The 22,517-nt window shown below is 38.6% G+C and overlaps 1 protein-coding gene across 4 annotated transcripts in view; it reads right to left on the minus strand.

Moving 5' to 3' along the window:
* The window catches only part of patj (PATJ crumbs cell polarity complex component), a 157,946-nt gene extending 135,634 nt beyond the window's left edge, over positions 1-22,312 (minus strand). For 2 of the 4 annotated variants that reach the window (XM_055004234.1, XM_055004224.1), the window contains exons 1-7: positions 22,145-22,312; positions 20,678-20,737; positions 18,380-18,558; positions 12,116-12,325; positions 11,899-12,038; positions 10,556-10,748; positions 317-445 (exon numbers count right to left, since the gene is read on the minus strand). In XM_055004234.1, coding sequence (XP_054860209.1) covers positions 317-445; positions 10,556-10,748; positions 11,899-12,038; positions 12,116-12,325; positions 18,380-18,558; positions 20,678-20,699 — 873 coding nt within the window. In that variant the 5' untranslated portion in view covers positions 20,700-20,737; positions 22,145-22,312. Of the gene's footprint in view, positions 1-316; positions 446-10,555; positions 10,749-11,898; positions 12,039-12,115; positions 12,326-18,379; positions 18,559-20,677; positions 20,738-21,685; positions 21,950-22,144 lie in introns of those variants that run through there. The other 2 variants (XM_055004233.1, XM_055004229.1) reach the window with 2 other exon arrangements.
* Positions 22,313-22,517: the final 205 nt, after the last annotated feature.

Genomic DNA, 22,517 nt, shown 5'->3' on the forward strand with positions numbered 1-22,517 from the left:
TTCCTACCTAGTCTAAAACAAGCCTAAAATGGTCTACAACCAGTCAAAACCACTCTAAAACCAGTTGAAACTGGAAAAAAAAACTGTCAAAACTAGTCAAAACTAGAATAAAACCAGTCAAAATTAGACTAAAACCAGTCTAATTTACTCTAAACCACTCTTAAACCCAACAAAGTCCAAACTAATCTAAAATGAGTCTGTTCTTCGAACTAAGGACAGAAAACTAAATCCTGAAACCCTCATGCTGTGATGTTCAGTGATTCTGTAGTTTAAAGAGCTGATGTTGATCTGGAGGTTTGGACGTTTTATGACTCACCTTATCGGCAACGCTGTTGGGGATCAGCGTCCTGACCACCACCCCAGTCGTCTTCCCACCGACGATACCGAAACCCAGACCAGATCCATCGTTGACCAGCTCGATCTCCTCCACGTGACCCCACGGATCCTGCAGAGCAGAAGATCATCCACAGGTCATAAAAACCACCTCCATGTTCAGACAAGGACTAAAATGTACACTTAGATAGATATGAATTCATACTTAATGTGTTTGTATTCTGTAAAATGGATGTTGAAAAACTTGAACATTTGTTAACCAGTCTTAAATCAAGTTAACCAGTTTACAGCCGTCTAAAACAACTACAAACCCAGTCCCAAACAACATCCAGAACCAGTCTAATCTACTCTAAAACCATGCTGAAATCCGAGTCAAAAATTGTCCAAACTAGTCTCAAACCAAGACTAAAACCAGACCAAGACCAAACCGAGTCCGAAACCAGTCCTAAGCTAAGACCAAACCAAGTCTTGAACCAGTCCTAAGCTAAGACCAAACCAAGTCTAGAACCAGTCCTAAGCTGAGACCAAACCAAGACTAAAACCAGCATGATAAATAAAACGCCATAAAGACCAGATTCATCAGCACCAGACACTGTCAAAACAGATCAAATCATCTCAACTTTCGGGGTCTCTATGGTCGTTTTGTGTCTCCTCGTAGTCCTGTTGTAAATCTTTTTAGTCGTTTTGCGCCTATATTGTCCTTTTGTGGTTGGTTTGTGACTTTGGGACCATTTACTGTCTCTTTTTGGTCATTTCCCAGCTCTTTGGGCTTGTTTTCTCTGTCTGATTGCTTTGAGCATTTTTTTGGTCGTTTTTGAGTCTATTTTTGGCCCATTTGTGTCTCTTTGCAGTCATTTTGTATCTTTTTTGTGGTCGTTTACATTTATTTTGTCATGTTGTGTTTGTTTTGTAACTTTCTGACCATTTTTTGTCTCTTTTTGGTAATTTTCCAGCTTGTTGGGGTTGCTTTGTATGATGTTTTGAGTCTATTTTTGGTTGTTTTGAGTCTCTTTTTGGCCCATTTGTGTCTCCTTGCAATCATTTTATGTCTTTTTTGTGGTTGTTCGCATCTGTTTTGTCCTTTTGTGTTTGTTTTGTGACTTTGCGACCATTTTTTGTCCCTTTTTGGTCATGTTGCATGTCTGTGTGACTGTTTTGCGTCTATTTTTGGTCATTTTGAGTCTGTTTGTGGTTGTTTTGAGTCTCTTTTTGGCCTATTTATGTCTCTTTGCAGTCATTTTGTGTCTATTTTTTCCTTTTGTGGTTGTTTTGTGACTTTGTGACCATTTTTTGTCTCTTTTTGATCATTTTGCAGCTCTTTGGGGGTTGTTTTGTGTGTCTGCTTGACTATTTTGAGTATATTTTTGATCGTTTTGAGTCTATTTTTGTTTGTTTTGAGTCTCTTTTTGGCCCATCTGTGTCTCCTTGCAGTCATTTTGTGTCTTTTTTGTGGTTGTTTAGTCTTTCAAAAGTTGGTGAAATGCCGACCAAAGACTATTTTTAGTAGGAAATATGGATCCTTCCATATATAAACACTTACAGGAACTTTATGGGGCCACAACGCCACCCCAGTTGAAAAATTTTGCATGTTCTTGCATTTTCAAGGCCCAAAAATAGAAATCTGTCCTCTGCTGGATCCATTCAATCATTATTTTCTACTGGAAACTATTCTGTCTGTGTCCTCACCACATTTCATGGCTGTAGGAGTTTTATTTATGGAGATATTGAACCGGGAAAATGGCCTCAAACCATTTTTGAGGCTGAAAATTCAAAACGGTCCAGGTCTGAAAATATGGAATTCTCAAAATTTACCCAAAATATTTTAAAGGGTGCAGATTTTACCTCTGATGAAGACATTTCAGAGACAGTACAGTCAGATGTTTCCTGAATTCAGTGTGAATTGACTCTTACTGACTGAACGAATCATCGCTGTATTTATTGCCGTTAGCTGAGCTGCTGGTTCTATCTGTCCTGAGGTGAAAGGTCTTTACAGCGAACATCTGCAGGTAATTACCAGCTGAGAGTGTTTCCGGCTCTGATAGCAGCTGCTGATCAATGCTTCCTGCGAACACACAGCAGCTTTATGAGGCTGTAATCAGAGCTGATCTGATGGAGCAGCTCCTCCTCCTCTAATGAAACCAACCTCCTCAGCTGATCCAACAAGCTGGTTGCCTGATAAAGTCCCATAGCAGCATGTTGAATGCTTCAGTGTTTTCACAGCAGAGGATCCTTCATAGAGCTAACAGTCAAACACTGAGGCCATGAGCAGTACAGAATGATACAACATTCATTCATGGTTTTAATGAAGCTCAGAATGCTGATGTTCCTCAAAGTTTCCATGTCAGAAAACAGAAAAACCTCATTTTCTGCTGTTTTTATATAAAAACTGAGGGCACTAACTGCTGTCCTTCAATACAGACTCAATGAGACAGAAGTCTGTTTGTCTTATTGACACAGTAACATGATGGAGCTGCTAAAACCAGCCAAAACAGGTCTAAATCCACTCTAAACTAGTCTAAAACCAACCTTAACTAGTCTAAACCTAGCCTACTCCAGTCTAAAACCATTCAAAACAGGTCTAAAACCATTCTAAAGTAGTCTAAATCCATTCAAAACTAGTCTAAAACCAACCAAAATGGATCTAAAACCATTCAAAACTAGTCTAAAACCAACCAAAATGGGTCTAAAACCATTCTAAACTAGTCTAAAACCAGCCTTAACTAGTCTAAATCTAGCCTAAATGAGTCCAAAGCCAGCTTATAACTATTCCAAAACCATTCCTAACTAGTCTAAAAGCAGCATTTACTAGTCTCAGTCCAGCCTTAACTATTCTGAAACCCTTCCTAACTAGTCTAAAACTAACCTAAAATGGTCTAAAACCATTCAAAACTAGAATAAAACCAGTCAAAACTAGAACAAAACCATTCAAAACTAGAGTAAAACCTGTCAAACTAGACAAAAATCAGTCTTAACTACTCTAAAACTAGCCTAAATGAATGTAAAATGATTCCAATCTAGTCCAAAACCAACTTTAACTGGTCTAAAACCAGTCTAAACTATTCTAAGCCACTCTTAGACAGAGTCCAACGAAGTCTAAACTAATCTAAAACCAGTCCAAAAATAATCTTAACAAGTCTACAAAGCAGTCTTAAACAGAGTTCAACAGCAGTCAAAACTAGTCTTAAATCACGTCAACAATCAGTTTACAGTAGTCTCAAACCAGGTCCAAACCTGGTCTAACGTCAGTCATAAACTGAGTCCAAACCCAGTCCCAGACAACATCCAGGACCATTCTGAACCAGTCTAATCTACTCTAAAACCACACTTAAATTGAGTGCAAAACCCATCCAAACTACTTCAAACCAAGACTAAACCAGTCCTAAGCTAAGACCAAACCAAAACTAAAACCAGTCTTACGATTAGACCAAATCAAGACTAAAACCAGTCCTAAGTTGGGATCAAACCCTAAACAACATCCAGGATCAGTCTGAAACCAGGTAAGAACCAGATCTCAACCAGTCTAAACATGGTTTAGACCAGATCTAAACCAGTCTAAGCTACTCTAAAACTACTCTTAAATCGAGTCCAAAGCCCATCCAAACTACTCACAAACCAAGACTATAACCAGTCCTAAGCTAAGACCAAACCAAGACTAAAACCAGTCCTAAGATGGAACCAAACCCTAACAAACATCCAGGACCAGATCTAAACCAGTCTAAACCAGTTTAAACCAGGTCTGACCCAGTCTAAACTACTCTAAAACCACTCTGAAACTTGATCTGATCCAGTTTATTTCTTTTTACTGCAGTTTGAAGCTCCCTGATGAATAAAAAACATTGAAACCTCCTGACTTCCCTTCCAGAGCCTGAATCTGAGAGTTATTGTTTGAGCCCAGGAGGACATGAAAATGTGGGAGAACTTTGACATTTAAATAACCAGAGGAGATTTCAGGAAGAGAAACGATGTGGTGTCAGCGTGGAGCAGGACTGGACTGTTAATGCGAGCCGAGGATCACAGGTTAGCCGGAGCCGTAATGATTCTGCCCCGTCATATTGTGGGGTCATTATCACCCAGAATTACCCCGTGCTGCTGTTTGTTAGCCTCCTCCTGTTAGCTGCTGGACCGAGGCCACGTCCTGCATACCGGCCTCCTTTGTTTTATTCATGTCCTGCTTCTATTGAGGTCATGTTTAATGGAGCCGCGGGCATAAAAACAGCTCCAGAGGGTTTTACTGCCATTCTCCCGCTGGGCAGCTTCAGGTGTCTGCTTTGGCGTCAAACCTGGATTCTGCTGGAATCCATCCGACGCCGACCAGAACCTCGCCGCTTTAAAGCCACCCATAAAGATGGAGATAAATCAGAGTCACACAATTTTACAGCTTGTGTCTATTTAGCGAATATTATCCCTCCATCGATTAGGACGCCGTGACGGAGAACGCACTCAGGAGTGAGGAGATAATTTATAGCCGTCCTAAAACTGATGAAAAGCAGGAAGAACGGGGATAAAAAATAACAGATTGTGCAGTTAAAGAAACCTGGAGGGGCCTTTAAAGCTGCTGCGACTCTCAGGATGTTAACTTAAACACAACTTATTTAGACGAAGTCGATAAACTTTTCTGTAAACTTCATGTTCTGATTCTTTCTGCTTCTGCTGCAAAACAGCTCAGAGAAATATTCTAGTTTTTACTAGATGCTATATGCTAACAACTACATTCTAACATATATATGCTAATAGTTGCATGCCACCAGTTACATGCTAACAGCTAACAGGTATATTCTATCAGCTAACATCTACATGCTAACATATACATGCCACCAGCTACATGCTAACAGGTACATGCTACCAGCTAACAGCTACATGCTACCAGCTACATCATAACAGTTACATGCTAACAGCTACATGCTACCAGCTAACAGCAGCATGCTACCAGCTTTATGCTACTAGCTAACAGCTACATGCCACCAGCTATATGCTACCTGCTAACAGCTACATGCTACCATTTACATGTTACCAGCTAACAGCAACACGCTACCAACTATATGCTAACATCTAACAGTTACATGCTACCAGTTACATCCTAACAGCTATCAGGTACCTGATAACAGTTTTATGCCACCAGCAACATGCTACCAGATACATAACAGTTGTATGCTAACAGCTACATGCTACCAGTTACATTCTACCAGCTAACAGCAACATGCTACACGCTATATGCTACCAGCTAACAGCGACACGCTACCAGATATATGCTACCGGCTACCAGTCACATGCTAACAGTTATCAGGTACCTGATAGCAGTTTCATGCTACCAGCAACATGCTACCAGATACATGATAACAGTTTCATGCTAACAGCAACATGCTACCAGATACATAACAGTTACATGCTAACAGCTACATGATACCAGCCACATGCTACATGATACAAGCTATACGATACCAGCTACATGCTAACAGGTACATGCTAACTGCTACTAGCAGCCCCTGAGCTTACCAGTCATCCAGAACCTGCAGGGTCGAACTCATACTTCCTCCAGGACTCTTTAATGCTGCTATAAACTCTGATCAAACACACGTTGTGGTTGTTTTGTGTCTCTTTGTGGTTGTTTTGTGTCTCTTTGTGGTTGTTTTGTGTGTATTTGTGGTTGTTTTGTGTCTCTTTGTGGTTGTCTTGTGTCTCTTTCTGGTAATCCAAAGTTGTTTAAATCAATCCAACTGGACTTTAAGAAGGTTCCTTGAAGACGTTTCACCTCTCATCCAAGAGGCTTCTTCAGTTCTGGTGGTGGTTGATGTTGCCTCAGCTTATAACCTCTGTGAGGTGTGGTCAGTGTTATTCACATTCCGACGACCATTGCCAAGGCCCACCTGGCTCCTCAACGATGGTCGTTGGGAGCCAGGGAGTGACAAAGGGGTCGTTGAAATGCGAGTTTCACCGAGCCCTCGTATGCTAATGGTGGTTGTTAGCATGAGCCACCTCACCTGAGTCATTCTGCCGAGTAGTTCTTTTGGGGAGTTTTGAAAGGACCTGATTGTAAAATGGCGAAAGATGATGTCGCAGACCACCCCCCCTGTTCAGAGATGGCTTCTCCACTTTGACATGGATGGCTTCTTTCACACCTCTCTCAAACCATCTGTCCTCCCTGTCCAAAATCTGAACATTGGTGTCCTGAAATGAGTGTCCCTCTTCCTTGAGGTGAAGGAAGACCGCTGAATCCTATTTGTGGTAGTTTTTGTCTCTTTGTGGTCGTTTTTTGTCTCTTTTAATTGCCCTCTGGTTTTAATTGCCCCCTGGGGACAAATAAAGTTTTCTGAATCTGAATCTTTGTGGTCGTCTTTTGTCTCTTTGTGATCATTTTGTGGTCATTTTGTGTCTGTCGTAATTTTGTGGTGTTTCTTTGGTTGTTTTGTGTCTCTTTGTGGCTGTTTTGTGTCTCTTTATGGTTGTTTTGTATCTCTTTGGGGTAGTTTTGTGTCTCTTTGTCATCATTTTTTTCTGATGAGAAGTGTGTGGAGGTAAAAGTGACATCATGAAGAGTGACGCTGATCTGAGATGTAGTTTGTGGCTAATCTAATCCCAGAGATGTGCAGCTCTGATTTTAAATATTAAAGACGTGGGACGTTAACTACAGCCTGACCTCTGACCTTCCTGCTCAGATCCTCCTTCTCCTGCGTCTCCTCCCGTCATGTCCACATCCATTGATCGCGCCTCCTCCCAGACCTAAATACATATTGTCAGGAGCGAAGCTGCAAGTGGAGCACTAACTTGATTTCCTGAATGCTGTGAGGTCACAAACATCAGCAGCCAATGTCAGCGAGTCTCAGCTCATCATCAACAGGAGGTCTCACTCCGACGCAGAGGCGTGGTCCCAGAGTGACCTCCAGAAGACGGACACCTCCAGAGACAACGGACACCTCCAGAGGCCTGAGTGACAGCCGGGGTGTGTGTGTGTGTGTGTGTGTGTGTGTCAGTGTGTGTCTCCAGCTGGTGTCAGGGTGTGTCTGTGTATTAGTGTGTCTATCAGTGTGTGTATTAGTGTGTCTTTGTATTAATGTGCATACCTGTGTGCGTCTTTGTGTGTTTTAGCGTGTATATCAGTGTGTCTATTAGTGTGTCTATTAGTGTGTGTATTAGTGTGTGTACTAGTGTGTGTATCAGTGTGTGTATTAGTGTGTATCTTAGTGTGTGTCTATGGGTTAGTGTGTATATTAGTGTGTGTGTGTGTTAGTGTGTATATTAGTGTGCATTAGTGTGCATTTCAGTGTGTATTAGAGTATCAGTGTGTATCTTAATGTGTGTATCAGTGTGTATTAGAGTATTAGTGTGTATACCAGTGATGTCTATGTATTAGTGTGTATATCAGTGTGTGTCTATGTGTGTATTAGTGTTTATACCAGTGATGTCTATGTATTCGTGTGTATATCAGTGTGTCTATGTGTGTATTAGTGTGTATATCAGTGATGTCTATGCATTAGTGTGTATATCAGTGTGTGTCTATGTGTGTATTAGTATGTATACCAGTGATGTCTATGTATTAGTGTGTATATCAGTGTGTGTCTATGTGTGTATTAGTGTTTATACCAGTGATGTCTATGTATTCGTGTGTATATCAGTGTGTATCTATGTGTGTATTAGTGTGTATACCAGTGATGTCTATGTATTCGTGTGTATATCAGTGTGTGTCTGTGTATCTATGTGTGTATTAGTGTGTATATCAGTGATGTCTATGTATTAGTGTGTATATCAGTGTGTGTCTATGTGTGTATTAGTGTTTATACCAGTGATGTCTATGTATTCGTGTGTATATCAGTGTGTGTCTATGTGTGTCTATGTGTGTATTAATGTGTGATGTCGTGGACGTGCTGCTGCCTCCTGTCCGATCCTCTAAAACACTTTGAACTATAAAACTGAACCAAACTGAGAAGCGCTGATGGTAAGTTTCGTGTCGTTTCCACTTTAGAGATCTTTAACGCTCAACATTGATTTTTATTCTCCCTGAAATGATTTTGGAAGTAAACTATTGATTTCACAACGTGTTTTCCTTTTTCTCTGAAACAACAGACAGTAAAGTTTTAGTGCCAGACGAGGCTCCATCTGGAGCTCCGGCCCGTCAGACTGTTTTTAGTTTAAATAACACAAAATAATAAAGTTAAACTGTGTTTCAGCAAAAATAAAGAACAAACAAAGAAAGCTTTCACACCTTGTGTTCTGTTGTGGTGGTTTTGTTTGTCTTTGTGGTCATTTTCTGTCTCTTTGCGGTGGTTTTGTGTCTCTTAGTTGTAGTTTTGTGTCTATTTGTGGTTGTTTTGTGTCTCTTTGTAGTAGTTTTGTGTCACTTTGTGGTTGCTTTCACTGCAAAAACTCAAAATCTTACCAAGTCTATTTGTTCTTTAAGATAAATTCTCTTAATAAGTGACATTTCAGCAGATGGAGGGACTTGTTTTAAGACAATGCATCTTAAATATCTTGTTAAGTCAAACAGTCTTGAAATCATCTTGTTTTGAGCTGAATTTTACAAGAAAAGTTTCACCCTTGTGTCATCTTGTGGGTCAAATTGACCCATTTTAAACTTTGAAAATGTGGAGAAAAAAAAATAATTTTCACAGAGAAACTTCTGATGTCCACATTTTCAACATTTTTGGGAAATCTTGGAACATTCTTTGGTGGAAAAAAAAATGTTAAACATGTTTCTTAAGAACATTCACAAAAAAATCAACCAAAATCCAGCGAATTTCACTGGATTTTGGTTGATTTTTTTGTGAATGTTCTTATAGAAAATATTAGAAGTTTCACTGATATATATGGAATCACTTTAGATATTTTTAGGATTTTTTGGCAGATTTTTACTCATTTTTTTGAAAATATTTACAAGAATTTTCTTGCCAAATTTGGGGGCTTTTTTTTTTTTTTTTTTTTTTTAATAAAACTTTTAAGGGAAGCTTTTAAGGAATTATTGGAATTTTCTTCCTGGAGGTTTTGAAAATTTTCAGAAATTTGGGGAATTTTTTTGCTGATTTTTTGGGATTTATTTCAGGCAAGGAAACAACATTTTTTGGTGCCTGTAAATGAAGACAGCAGGAGGGTTAATGCATCTCAAATTAGGAGGTTACATGAAAGCAAAAATCTATTTTTTTTTTTTTTTTTTTTTTTTTTTTAGCATATCTGGCTTATTTTAAGACACCTAAGCTTGACAATCCTGGTAAAACAGAGCTTGAAACAAAGTTTTTCCAGCTAATTTTAAGATCCCAATATTCTAAATATTATATCTTATTTCAAGAAATCTGACCAAGACATTTTCACTTGTTCTACTGGTAGATTTTTTCACTTATTTTAAGGTAAAAGTTCCTTGAAATAAGTATTTTTTTCTTGTTTTCAGAGGGGCATTTTTTCCAGTGTTGTGTCTCTTTGTGGTTGTTTTGTGTCTCTTTGTGGTTGTTTTGTGTCTCTTCACATTTGTCTCACATTTGTGTCTCTTTTTGTCCCTCTCTGGAGTTTTGTCCTATCATATTGTGTCTTTAATTATATTTAAAATACAATAATAAAGAACATGCTGCAGTTAAACACAAAAAACAAAGCTTTACATTTTGTGCTTTCTGCAGTTGTTTGTGTCTCTTTGGTGTCATTTTGTTCATATCTGGAGAAAAAAAGGTTTGACACCTTCTATAGTATTAGTAATGTCTAGTTTAGGTTTGGATATCTCATCTTTCTGTCTTCATCACTGCTGTTTGAACAGATCTTCCCTTGTTATGAATAAATGCCAATTCATTTTGGACAAATTCCCAGTAATTTATTCCCAATAAATTCCTATTAAGTTTTTGTAATTTTTTTGATTTAGAACAGGTTTCACGCTACTTTGGACATCCTCTGAATCATTTTGGGCAATGTGTAACATACTATCGACAAGTTATTGTCATTTCTGCAAATTCGGAGTTGTTACCTTCTCATGTTAAACCATTTGTGAGTCATTTTAAACCACATTGACTTCTTATTACATCAAGCAGCAAACAAAGCTGGAGCGTGATGAGTTTCTGTTAATTTCCCTTCACCTCGCGCAAAAGTTTGAAGAGAAACTATAAAAGCAAAAATGTTATGGGTCTGATGTCGTTGATGGACGGACAGGTTTGGACCATAAGCCTCCTGACCACCACTGTTGCAAACAAAAAATGTAAATTAAATAAATCTGTATGGAAAAATGAATTTGTGGCCTGTCTGAGGGTTTTCTTACCGTGCTGATGGACCCGGTGGTGACTGTGGCGGCGGCGGGCGGGGGGTCGGGTTGGCGTTCCCGGGCCACCACCATCTCCACGGTTTCTCCCGGCTGCTGCAGGAGGCTCAGCGCCTGCTGCTGGCTGATCCCAGATTCCAGAGGGCTGCCGTTGATCACCAGGATCTGGTCCCGCTCATGGAGACGCCCATCCCTGCAGAACCAAGACAGAACCATCACAGAACCACCACAGAACCATCACAAAACCACCACAGAACCACCACAGAACCAGGTCAGTCCAGAAGAACTTCAGTGTTTTGTGTTGGGTAGAGCAAAGTGGAACATCTACAGTGAGTCCCTGAAGTCTGGACACACAAGAAATCTCATCAGCTCTAATGTTTTTGCCTCCACAGACTAAATATGGCTTTGATAAAAGAAAAAAGAGCTGAACTGGAATTTCTCAGTGCACTTCATGGCCACCATCGATGGACATATGGAAAGACAGCAGATGAATTTAACACACATCATCCAAGGAGAATTCCACTTGGCATTTCCACAGTGGCGAAGGTGGTTTAAGAGTTTAAAGAAACATGCAGCGTCATAGACAAACCCCGTTCAGGATGACCAGATATATCAGTGGAAACTAAAGGATTGGTCATGGCTAAAATTCATGCTAGCCCCAAAAGATCACTTCCCTAAACCTACGAATCCTATTAACCCTAATAACCCCACTAACCCTACAAACCCTACTAGTCCTAACCCTACCCTACTAACACTAGCCCTACAAACCCTAATAACCCTACGAACCCTACTAACCCTAACTGTACTAACCCTACTAACCCTACTAATCTTAACCCTAATAACCCTACGAATCCTATTAACCCTAACTATACTAACCCTACTAATCCTAACCGTATGAAACCTACTAGCCTTATTTAATCTGTGGAGGTAAAAACATTATAGTTAATGAGATTTCCTGTGTGTCCAGACTTTAGGGACCACCTGTAGTTCTAAACACAGAATCCTGCAGGAGGACAGAATGTTGGTGTTTCTGGATCTTTGGTCAAACTTCAGATGTTTATCTGATGAAGACAAAGAAGCATGAGTGTCTCTGAATGGAGTCAGTTTAATTCAGTTCTAGTACTCAGTACTATATATTATTAGTGTCTGTTTTAGTTTACTTTCAGTATCAGAAATGAAAATGCAGTTTTAATTTGTGTTCTTCAGCTGCTCTGCCTTGTTTCTCAGATCTTGCAGAGTGTTTTTAGTACCGTCTCTTATTAAAAACTCTAAAATAATGAGGTGTAATGGATCCTTTAATATTGTGGAGCTTCAGTCTGGTCAGACTCAGGTGTGTCGGTCACCTGTGAGCGATTCCTCCCAGCTGGATGTGTTTGACGAAGACGCCGTGGCTGCTGGTTCCTGCAGGGTTCAGTCCTACAACGCTGAAGCCCAACCCTCCGGTCAGAGGCCGAGTCAGGCTGACCAGCTCCGTCTGGCGGCCCTGAACACAAACACAGTCAGCTGATATGTCGGCTCAGAGACGAGCTCATAGTTAGGGAGCAACGAGGCTCCGCCCACCTTGGCGGTGGCGAGGATCCACTTCTGGAGGAGGTCGGAGGAGGGCGGAGCCTGATGGATGGGCGGAAATGAGCCGTTGGTCAGGACGGAGGAGGAGGCAGACAGAGGGGGCGGAGCCGAGCCGGCGGCCGGATCGACGGCGCTCATGATCAGCTGACCTTTCTTAGAGAAGCTGAAGTCACTGCTGGTGTCTGGAGGCATCACGGCGAGCTGCAGGAGGAGGAGGAGTCAGAGAGGAGGATGTACGGAGAATATATCACTACAGCTGAGGAAACACTGCTGCAGTGGAGTTCAGTCATTATTAATACATCTATAGAACAACTAGTTCTAGTATTAAACTCACAGATTCTGTTCAAACGTTTATGAAAACAACATTTTAGGAGGCAAGTGGAGCAAATAAAACCACAAAGGAACTCATGGATCTGTAAAGTTTTTATATTTTTTGGACTTCAGGTTTCAGACCAAACAGAAACCTAAGGATGGAGGGATGGATGGAGAGATGGTATAGACAGGAATGGGAAGTGCCCTGATATGCAAGAATATGAACATACTAAAATGTCAAAACCTGGACATTAATGCACCAAAATGTCTAAAACATGGACAATACCATACCACAATGTCTAAAATCTGGTTAACACTGCACAAAAACTTTAAAAGCCTGAATATTAATGTACAAAAATGTCAAAATCTGAGATATTAATACACCAATGTCAAAAAAATGGATTTTAATACCCCAAAACGTCAGAAAAGCTGGATAATAACACACCAAAATGTCTAAAACCCAGATATTAAGGCAGCAAAACATGAAAAACCTCGATAATATCACACTGAAAGATCAAAAACTTGGATATTAATGCACAAAAATGTGAAAAAAAAATCTGGATTTTACAGACTAAAACTTCAAAAATCTGGATTTTAAAGCATCAAAACATCAACAACCTGGATAATAACACACCACAACATCAAAAACCTGGATATCATCGCACAAAAAGATCAAAAACTTGGATAATAATGCCTGAAAATGCCAAAAATAAAAATTTAAACTTCAAAAACATGAATATTATTGTACAAAATTGTCAAAAACCGAGATAATAACACACCACAATGTCCAAAAAAAATTATTTTAACACACCAAAATATCAAAAACTTGGATATCAACACACAGATTCAAAACCAGAAAGGAAGTCATGGATCCTGAAAGTTTAGATCTTTTTTGGATGGAGGATGGAGGGACAGATGGAGAGATGGTATAGACCATAGATATTACTGACTATAGATGGTATAGATCATAGATATTATAGACTATAGATGGTATAGACCATAGATATTACTGACTATAGATGGTATGGACTATAGATGGTATAGACCATAGATATTACTGACTATAGATGGTATAGATCATAGATATTATAGACTATAGATGGTATAGATCATAGATATTATAGACTATAGATGGTATAGACTATAGATGGTATAGACCATAGATATTACAGACTATAGATGGTATAGACCATAGATATTACAGACTATAGATGGTATAGACTATAGATATTACAGACTATAGATGGTATAGACTATAGATGGTATAGATCATAGATATTATAGACTATAGATGGTATAGACCATAGATATTACTGACTATAGATGGTATAGATCATAGATATTATAGACTATAGATGGTATAGATCATAGATATTATAGACTATAGATGGTATAGACTATAGATGGTATAGACCATAGATATTACAGACTATAGATGGTATAGACCATAGATATTACAGACTATAGATGGTATAGACTATAGATGGTATAGACCATAGATATTACAGACTATAGATGGTATAGACTATAGATGGTATAGACCATAGATATTACAGACTATAGATGGTATAGACCATAGATATTACAGACTATAGATGGTATAGACTATAGATGGTATAGACCATAGATATTACAGACTATAGATGGTATAGACCATAGATATTACAGACTATAGATGGTATAGACAGGAATGGGAGGAGCCCTGATATGCAAGGATATTAACATACTAAAATGTCAAAACCCTCAACATTAATGCTGCACAAAATGTCTAAAACCTGGATTTTACACACCAAAACATAAACAGCCTGGATAATAAGATGCCCGAATATAAAAAATTTGAATATGAATACATAAAAAGATCAGTTGTAGATTAACACAACAGTTCAACAGATTCCTGTTGACTCAAAAAATGATCTAAAAACTGATTATTAATGCCTAAAAATGTCAAAAACTTAAATTTTAACAGACTAAAATTTTAAAAACCTTAATATGAATGCAAAAAAAATGTCAAAAAAAGGAGATATTAACATACCGCAATGTCAAAAAAATTGTTTCTAACATACCAAAACTTCAAAATCCTGGATATTAATACACAAAAAGACCAAAAACCTGTCTATCAACTCACAAAAATGTCAAACCCTGGATTTTACAGACCAAAAGATCAAAAACCTGGATATTATTGCATAAAAAGGATCAAAAACTTGAATATTAACACACTAATTCAACAGATTCATGTTGTTGACTCAAAAAAGTCTCAGTGTACCTCGTTATTAATGCACTAAAATGTAAAAAATCTAAATTTAACAGGTTAAAACTAAAAAAAAAAAAAAGATTTTAACACACCAACACTTCAAAAAAAACTGGATAATATCACACCAAAAGATCAAAGACTTGGATATTAATGCATCAAAACTTCAAAAACCTGAATACTATTGCACAAAAATGTTAAAAATCAAGATATTTACACACCACAATGTCAAAAAAGTGGATTTTAACACGCCAAAACATCAAAAACCTCGATAAAAATCACACCAAAAGATCAAAACCTGGATATTAATGCACCAAAACATCAAAAACCTGGATATCATCACATAAAAAGACCAAAAATTTGGATATTAATGCCCAATAATGTAAAAAAAAAATCTAAATTTTAACAGTGCAATACTGTTGCACAAAAAAATAAAATATCTGGATAATAATGCACAAAAATGTCAAAAAAACCCCAGATATTAACACATCATAATGTCAAAAAAATTTAACACACCAAAACCTCAAAAATTTAGATGTTAATGCATCAAAATGTCAAAAACCTGGATATTAATAAAACCAAGAGATCAAAATTCCAAATTTAACAGACCAAAACTTAATAAAACTGAATATTATTGGACAAAAAGATTAAAAATCTGGATACTAATGCACAAAAATGTCAAAAAAAAAGGATTTTAACACACCAAAACATCAACAACCTGCAAAATAAGACACTACGATGTCAAAAACCTGAATACTAATGCACCAAAAGATCAAAAACCTGGATATTATAGCACAAAAAAGATTAAAAACCTGGATATTTATGCCCAAAAATGCCAAAAACCTAAATTTTAACAGACCAAAACTTCAAAAACTTGGACATCAACACACAGATTCAAAACCACAAAGGAACTTGTGGATCCTGAAAGTTTTTTATATTTTCTGGACTTCAGGTTTCAGACCAAACCTGAGGATGGAGGGACGGATGGAGGGACGATACAGACAGGAATGGGAGGAGTCCTGATATGCAAGGACGCTGTCGACAAAAAGGAAAAGACACGAAGGAAAAAAATGAAGCGTGGAGGCCGGGGGGTAAACGGGCGGAGAGAGGGAAAAAAAAATCAATAGATTCCTCTGCAGGCTGCGTCTCTGAACAGGTAATGTATTAATGACCTTTACACTCACATTGTGGAAACTTATCAGTCTGCAGCTTATTTAGGCCGGGCTGACGGAGCAGGATCCCGAGCCATTTCATCAATACCGCCTCGACAAGGCCGTTACTCAAACCAAGACACCAGATATTAAAGCTTGATAGATCCGCAGAGCGCCGGGGGAGGAGGAGGGAAAATAAATAAATAAAGAAAGAGAGAGGAGCCCCTGCTTCATATACCCTCCACCCGCCGGCCGGCTTTCATAGACTCAGCTCTGACCTTCGCAGCACTTAGAATATGAAGCCCGCCGTCGGTTATTGCCATTATCTTAATTTGGCCCCCAGATTGTTTATTGTAAAGCTCCGCGTCAGTGCAGGCGGGAGCTGCATACAGATTTCCATCCAGAGGGGATTCAATGTCCCGGCCGATGGGTCACGGGAAGCGGGGCTGGAGGCGGGGCCGGCACCCGATAGGCTGCCGACGCCTGGGCGGAGCCACACCTGTCAGCCGTGACGGTGTTAAATAGGTTCACATACATCAGAGAGACAAACACCTGCTGACGTAATGACATCCAGACTGCAGGTTTCTGTTCACACGCCGTCACTCTGACAGCACAACTGGAAATGACAGAACTAACGAACAAATACAAACACAGAACAATATTGTATGTCCCACCCGTCAAATTTCAATTTGTCGTTTTCTGTCTCGTTTTTGTTGTTTTCTGTCTTGTTTTGGTCGCTTTGTGTCATGTTTTTTTTGTCTCATTTGTTCGTTTTGTGTCTTGTTTTTGTCATTTTCTGTCTTGTTTCTGTTTCATTTTTGTCATTTTCTGTCTCGTTTTTGTCATTTTCTGTCTTGTTTTGGTCGCTTTATGTCTTATTTTTGTTGTTTTGTGTCTCTTTTTTTCCACTTTGTGTCTTATTTTTGTCTTTGTGTATTGTTTTTATCATTTTCTGTCTTGTTTCTGTTTCATTTTTGTCATTTTCTGTCTCATTTTTGTCGTTTTGTATCTTGTTTTGGTCGTTTTCTGTCTTGTTTTTGTCGTTTCCATCATCAAACAGTTGTCCTAAAGAATAGGTAGAGCAAAGCTATGTCCTCTCTTCTATATTCATATTTTCATAACATTGTCAGCCTTCATTGTTATCAGCATTGTTAGTATCCTGTTAGCATTATGCTACACTCTACCTCAACCCTGTTTTACATATTATCAGGACAAGACAAATTCTTTTTACTTTTATGATTGGTCCAAATTTGTCCAAAATCACCCAAGAAATGTCAAAAAGACTCAAGATTTGTCCAAAATAACTTCAAATTTAACCAAGCTGACTCTTAACTTTTTTAAAAACACTACAAGCCAGTAAGTATATCGGATCTGTCACATTTTTCCATTTAAAATGCCACAGATTAAACAGTTTAACAGGGAGTCAATAAGACTTTCACACCAACAAGGCCACTCTCAGAAAAATCAGCAACAAACTGGAAACTAAAGATATGTGAAGAATGTGGGGAAGCTGAAGGACACGAAGAGGAGTGGAAGGAAACCGTCTGATGAGAAGTTTTGTTGAGTTTCTTCTTTGAGAGAGCAGAAGAAGTCCAGCTAAGAACTCAGTCAGCGTCTATAAGCTTCATCCGGATGCCAGGTTTGATCAGGAATGACCTCTGTGGAAGGGCAGCGACCAAGAAAACCACTTTCTCAGATGTGGAACAGGCTGAAAGGCTGAAATCGGCAAAAGCTCAGAGAGAGATTGGAGTGAAGATCAATGAAGAAAGTCCTGTGAAGCGATGAATCAAAGTTTGAGACGTGACGGTCCAATTGAGGACAATAAGTGAGAAGAAGAGTTGGAGAGTTCCGTCAGTGGAGGGTTGATGTCGGGATATTGTTCAAACTGATGGAATCATTAACACTGAAAAGTGCCGACAGACTTTGGTTCATCATGTCATGGCTGTTGGAAAGTGTCTGATTGGAAACGGGTTGATTTGTCAGCATGACAATGATCCACAGCAGACTGAAAACCCGAGTATTAACACACCCAACCAAAACATCAATAACTTAGATATTAACACACCAAAACATGAATAACTTGGATATTAACAGAGTAAAACACCAATAATTTGGATATGAAGACGCCAGAACACCTAAAAATTGGAAACTAACACACCAAAACATCAAAAATTTGAAAATTAATGCACCAAAACATCAATAACTTGGATATTCACACACCAAAGTGTCAATAACTTGGATAATAACGCACTAAAATCTCAATAACTTGGATATTAACACACCAAAGAGTCAATAACTTGGATATTAATGCATCAAAATGCCACAAACTGAAAATATCTTCTGGTTATAAGATCTGGATCTGAGGTTCCTCTGAGGTTCCTCTGTCTGGTTTCTGATGTGTGAAATGAATGTGAGCATCTGAGGAGGTGCTTAAAGACGATGTGATCCAAACGTGGCCCGTAACCACCAGGAAGACGGTTCTGACCAGATTCATCAGTGGATAATAGACTGAGGTGTTGGTGTTGGAGCTCAGGTGAGTCTCACCTGGCTGCGGAGCTGCTTGATGGAGTGCTGCAGCGTCAGGATGTGGCTGAACAGTGGACTCTGCAGGGTTTCCCTCAGGTTCCCCAGAGTGTCGCTGTGGGTCCACTCCTCCCTCTGGTCCAGTTTGGCCTGAAGACGCTCCAGAGCTCCCAGAACCTGCTGACGCTCCGCTGAGGACACTGAGGACGGGGACGGCAACAGGACATGGTAAAAATACAGAATATATGAGGAGGTTAGAAGCAGAGTGGTCTAACCCACTGAGTTTTATATCATTCCTGTCATATTTTCTGGTAGATTTTGGTATCAGAGTGTTCGAACCCTCAACCCAGATACAGCATTACAGTGGATGTTAGACCATTCTGGGAAACACTAAACTTTGAACCCATTTTTCTCCAAAACTACAGAAAGTGTGTCGGACCACTCTGCTTCTAAACCTTACTGTCCAAGATGCTTCAAAAACGATCCAAAATGATTCAAAATGCATTCAAAATGACTTGAAAATTATCCAGAATCACAGAAAAATTTCCAGAAATGATCTGAAATGATGAAAATTTAAGAATGACATGAAAATAGTCTAAAATGACTGGAAAATGATCCAAAATCAGTCAGAATTTGTCTAAAATGATTTAAAATTATCCAGAATGACTGAGAATTTACTGAATGACACTAGATTTGTCTAAGATGCTTTAAAAATCACGCAAAATGATTCAAAGTTTGTCTAAAATGACCTGAAAATTATCCAAAATTGTGGAAAATTTGTACAAAACTACACAGAAGTTGTCAGAAATGACAAAAAACTTCCCAAAGTTACTCAAAAATTGGCCAAAATGATTTCAAAATGTTCAAAATGACTCAAAAAATGTCCAAAATTACTTAAATCGGTTCAGAATGAACTGAAAATGAGTTCTCATACAAATCTGAGTTTTATATAGCTTCTGTAATATTTTCTGGTCTAGATTTTAGTGTCAGAGTGGTCGAACCCTCAACCCAGACACAACGTTACAGTGGATGTTAGACCATTCTGGGAAACACTAAACTCTGAACCCATTTTTCTCCAAAACTACAGAAAGTGGGTCAGACCACTCTATGCGTTTAATGCTCTCATCATCTGATTTTAAGCTCGTTGTGTTGCATTTTGTACATGAGTTGTGTCAAATAAATAGAATTTATTACATTATTCTGAAGGTATAAACCTCCTGTGGTTCAGCAGCTCCTCCATGACAACATCTAACGCTCCCAAAATATTCTAACAAACAGATCTGATGATAATACAAACTGATTACTGTTCCATTTTTATCCAGTTGAACTGTCAGAGTTCATGTTTGCACCACTTCACTTGGAGTTCAAACCATTTATCTTCACTACTAGCTCGTCATATTCTCAATGATAACTTCTAATAAAAGTCTGATTATTTAATTTACTAACAACTTTTAGCTAACTATTCAAGTGTTTACTACTTTTCATGTAGATTCCTTTAAAGGCAACTACTTCGTCTAGTTATCTTTGTATTTAGCTAAATAATTCTACTTTATTTAACCTGTTTCAACGGTTTATTTATAATATAGCTACTGGCTTTTACCTATTTATGTGTGCATCACCTTTAGCCAACAACTCCAGCAGTGCTTTTAGCAAGCTAATGCTGCTACCAATGTATTATTGTTAGCCAACTGACAGTTTTTTTAGCTAACAAATCATAGCTAGTTATTTAAGTATTACCTTTAGCAAACAACAAGTTATCAGTTATGTTCTATCAATTAATGCTAGCTTCTAAACTAGCTACCAATGCGTTTTGCTAGCTAATGCTACTGTTTAACCATTACTTTGGCTAACTAACAGTACATTCTTGATTTAGCTAATTATTGGAGCATTTCTGGCTGTTTGCAAACAATTTTAATCAATTATTCATTACTTTAAGCTAACTATTTCAACTAGATAACCATGATTTTAGCTAGCAATGCTATTTTACCTGTTTATCCATCAAAGCTACCTTCAGCCAGCTAGTTTTTAATGTTTCTTCAGTTACAACACACAATGTTAACATGTTTAAAGTAACTCAAGCAGCTGTTATTGTAAATTTACACCAAAATGTAATTGTCATTTGGCTTTTTTCCCCTCGGTAACACATATTTGTGGAAATTACTTTAAATTTATCCACATTTCCTGGTTTGGTAGTTGAGCTTGAGTTAATTATCAGCTCAACCTTCCACATTCCTGCAGGTTTGAGAGTCGCAGCTGTAGACAGAGGAAATAAAAAGTTCATTTCCAACAAACACCTTTAAACTGTATCAGCTGATTTACCTGTCGGGACATTTTCAAACATCTCTGTCCTGTTTTCTCTGTTCGATGTTCTGGATCAATCTGGACCAAGAAGAAGAGAAAACAAAGATTTATTTCAGATGCCGGTCAGTGGAAACAACTAGAAATCGATCCTAAATAAATAAAGGATGAACACAAAAGGAGACACAAAATGACATAAACAAGACACAAAACTACAAAAACAAGACACAAAATGACAAAAATGAAACAGAAAATGACAAGAACGAGACAAAACAACAAAAAAGACACAAAAGGACAAAAATAAGACACAAAATGACAAAAAAGACACAAAATGACAAAAACAGGACACAAAATGACAGACGACACACAAAACAACAAAAACGAGACACAAAACGACAAAAACAAGACACAAAATGACAAAAACAAGACATAAAACTACACAAAAGACGCAAAACAACAAAACAAGACACAAAAGGACAAAAACGAGACACAAAATGACAAAAACGAGACACAAAATGACAAAAATGAAACAGAAAATGACAAAAATGAGTCAGAAAATGACAAAAGCGAGACACAAAACAACGGAAACAGTCAAACTCTGGTCAAACTCTCCACTTTCTCTGAGAGAAACATCTACAAACTAAATACCAGCAGCTCTGGTAGACAGAAAATGACAAAAACAAGACACAAAACGACAAAAAATGAGACACAGAATCACAGAAACGAAACAGAAAACAACAAACACAAGACACAAAATGACAAAAAAACTACAAAAACAAGACACAAAATGACAAAAACGAGACATCAAAAGACAAAAACAAACACATTTTAACAGCTTGAGTGATTTTAAACAATTTCTGATTCATACTGATCAGTTTCTGAGTGACTTTGAGCAGTTTTTCAGTCACTTTTATCAAATTTGGAGACATTCTGAACAGTTTTAAGTCGTTTTTAACCATCTGAGTGATTCAAACAGGTGTCAACAGGTACCAGCAGCTGTTTATTGAGTCAGAACCCAGCAGAACAAACCTCCGCCACACCCTCAGTGGAACCTCCGGCAGCCTGCAGGCCTCGTTCACCTGAAATCAGCTCACCTGTACGCTCACCTGAGCAACCAGGAAGTGAAAGTGTGCGGCTCGGAGGGGAGGGATGGAAATGGAATAAATAATGAAATGAATAAATCCTCCTTTGAGCTGTGTGTTGAGCTGATTTGGGTTCAAATGAGAGTTGAGGGAGTTTCCAGCAGCAGGTGCATCAGACTCAGCTAAACACGGTCCCAACAGGTGAAACTGTCACCGCCACACCTGGACGAACTCCCGAAAGCAGCACATTCTCTCCTCTGAGCCTTTAACAGCTTCAGCTTCACAGAATCTCAGGATCAAACTTCTCCTGCAGCAGATTCGCAACTTTACATCCACGAACCGCCGCTAGCCCGGCTAGCCGTTAGCATGCTAGCCGAGCGGCTCAGAGAGGAGAATAAAAACTCACCTGGTTAGAAAAGAGACGGAAAAACAGCCTGAGGAAGGCTCCGACAGCAGCCCGCTGGAGACAGACTCATTTAGAGGCTTTAAACTGGACACAAACTCTCAGAAACTGGAACCAGTTTGGCTCCAGTGTCGCTTTAATGCTGCATTCAGGGGCTGTCGGAAATCCTGGACGTCTGCCGCTGCGCGATCTGACATCGAAGTTTATTATCATCAATGAAGAAATCACTTCTGGTGTTTTGTGATGTCAGTATTCAATCTACACAACTAAAGATCATATTCTATTATATCTGTTTGGTGCATCCATGGACTCAAAATGTTTAAAAAGGGGGACACAAAATGACAAAAAACAAGCAAACAAAAACAAGACACAAAAT

Source organism: Amphiprion ocellaris, chromosome 2 (genome assembly GCF_022539595.1).
Source record: "Amphiprion ocellaris isolate individual 3 ecotype Okinawa chromosome 2, ASM2253959v1, whole genome shotgun sequence".
Classification (NCBI taxonomy): Eukaryota; Metazoa; Chordata; class Actinopteri; family Pomacentridae; genus Amphiprion; species Amphiprion ocellaris.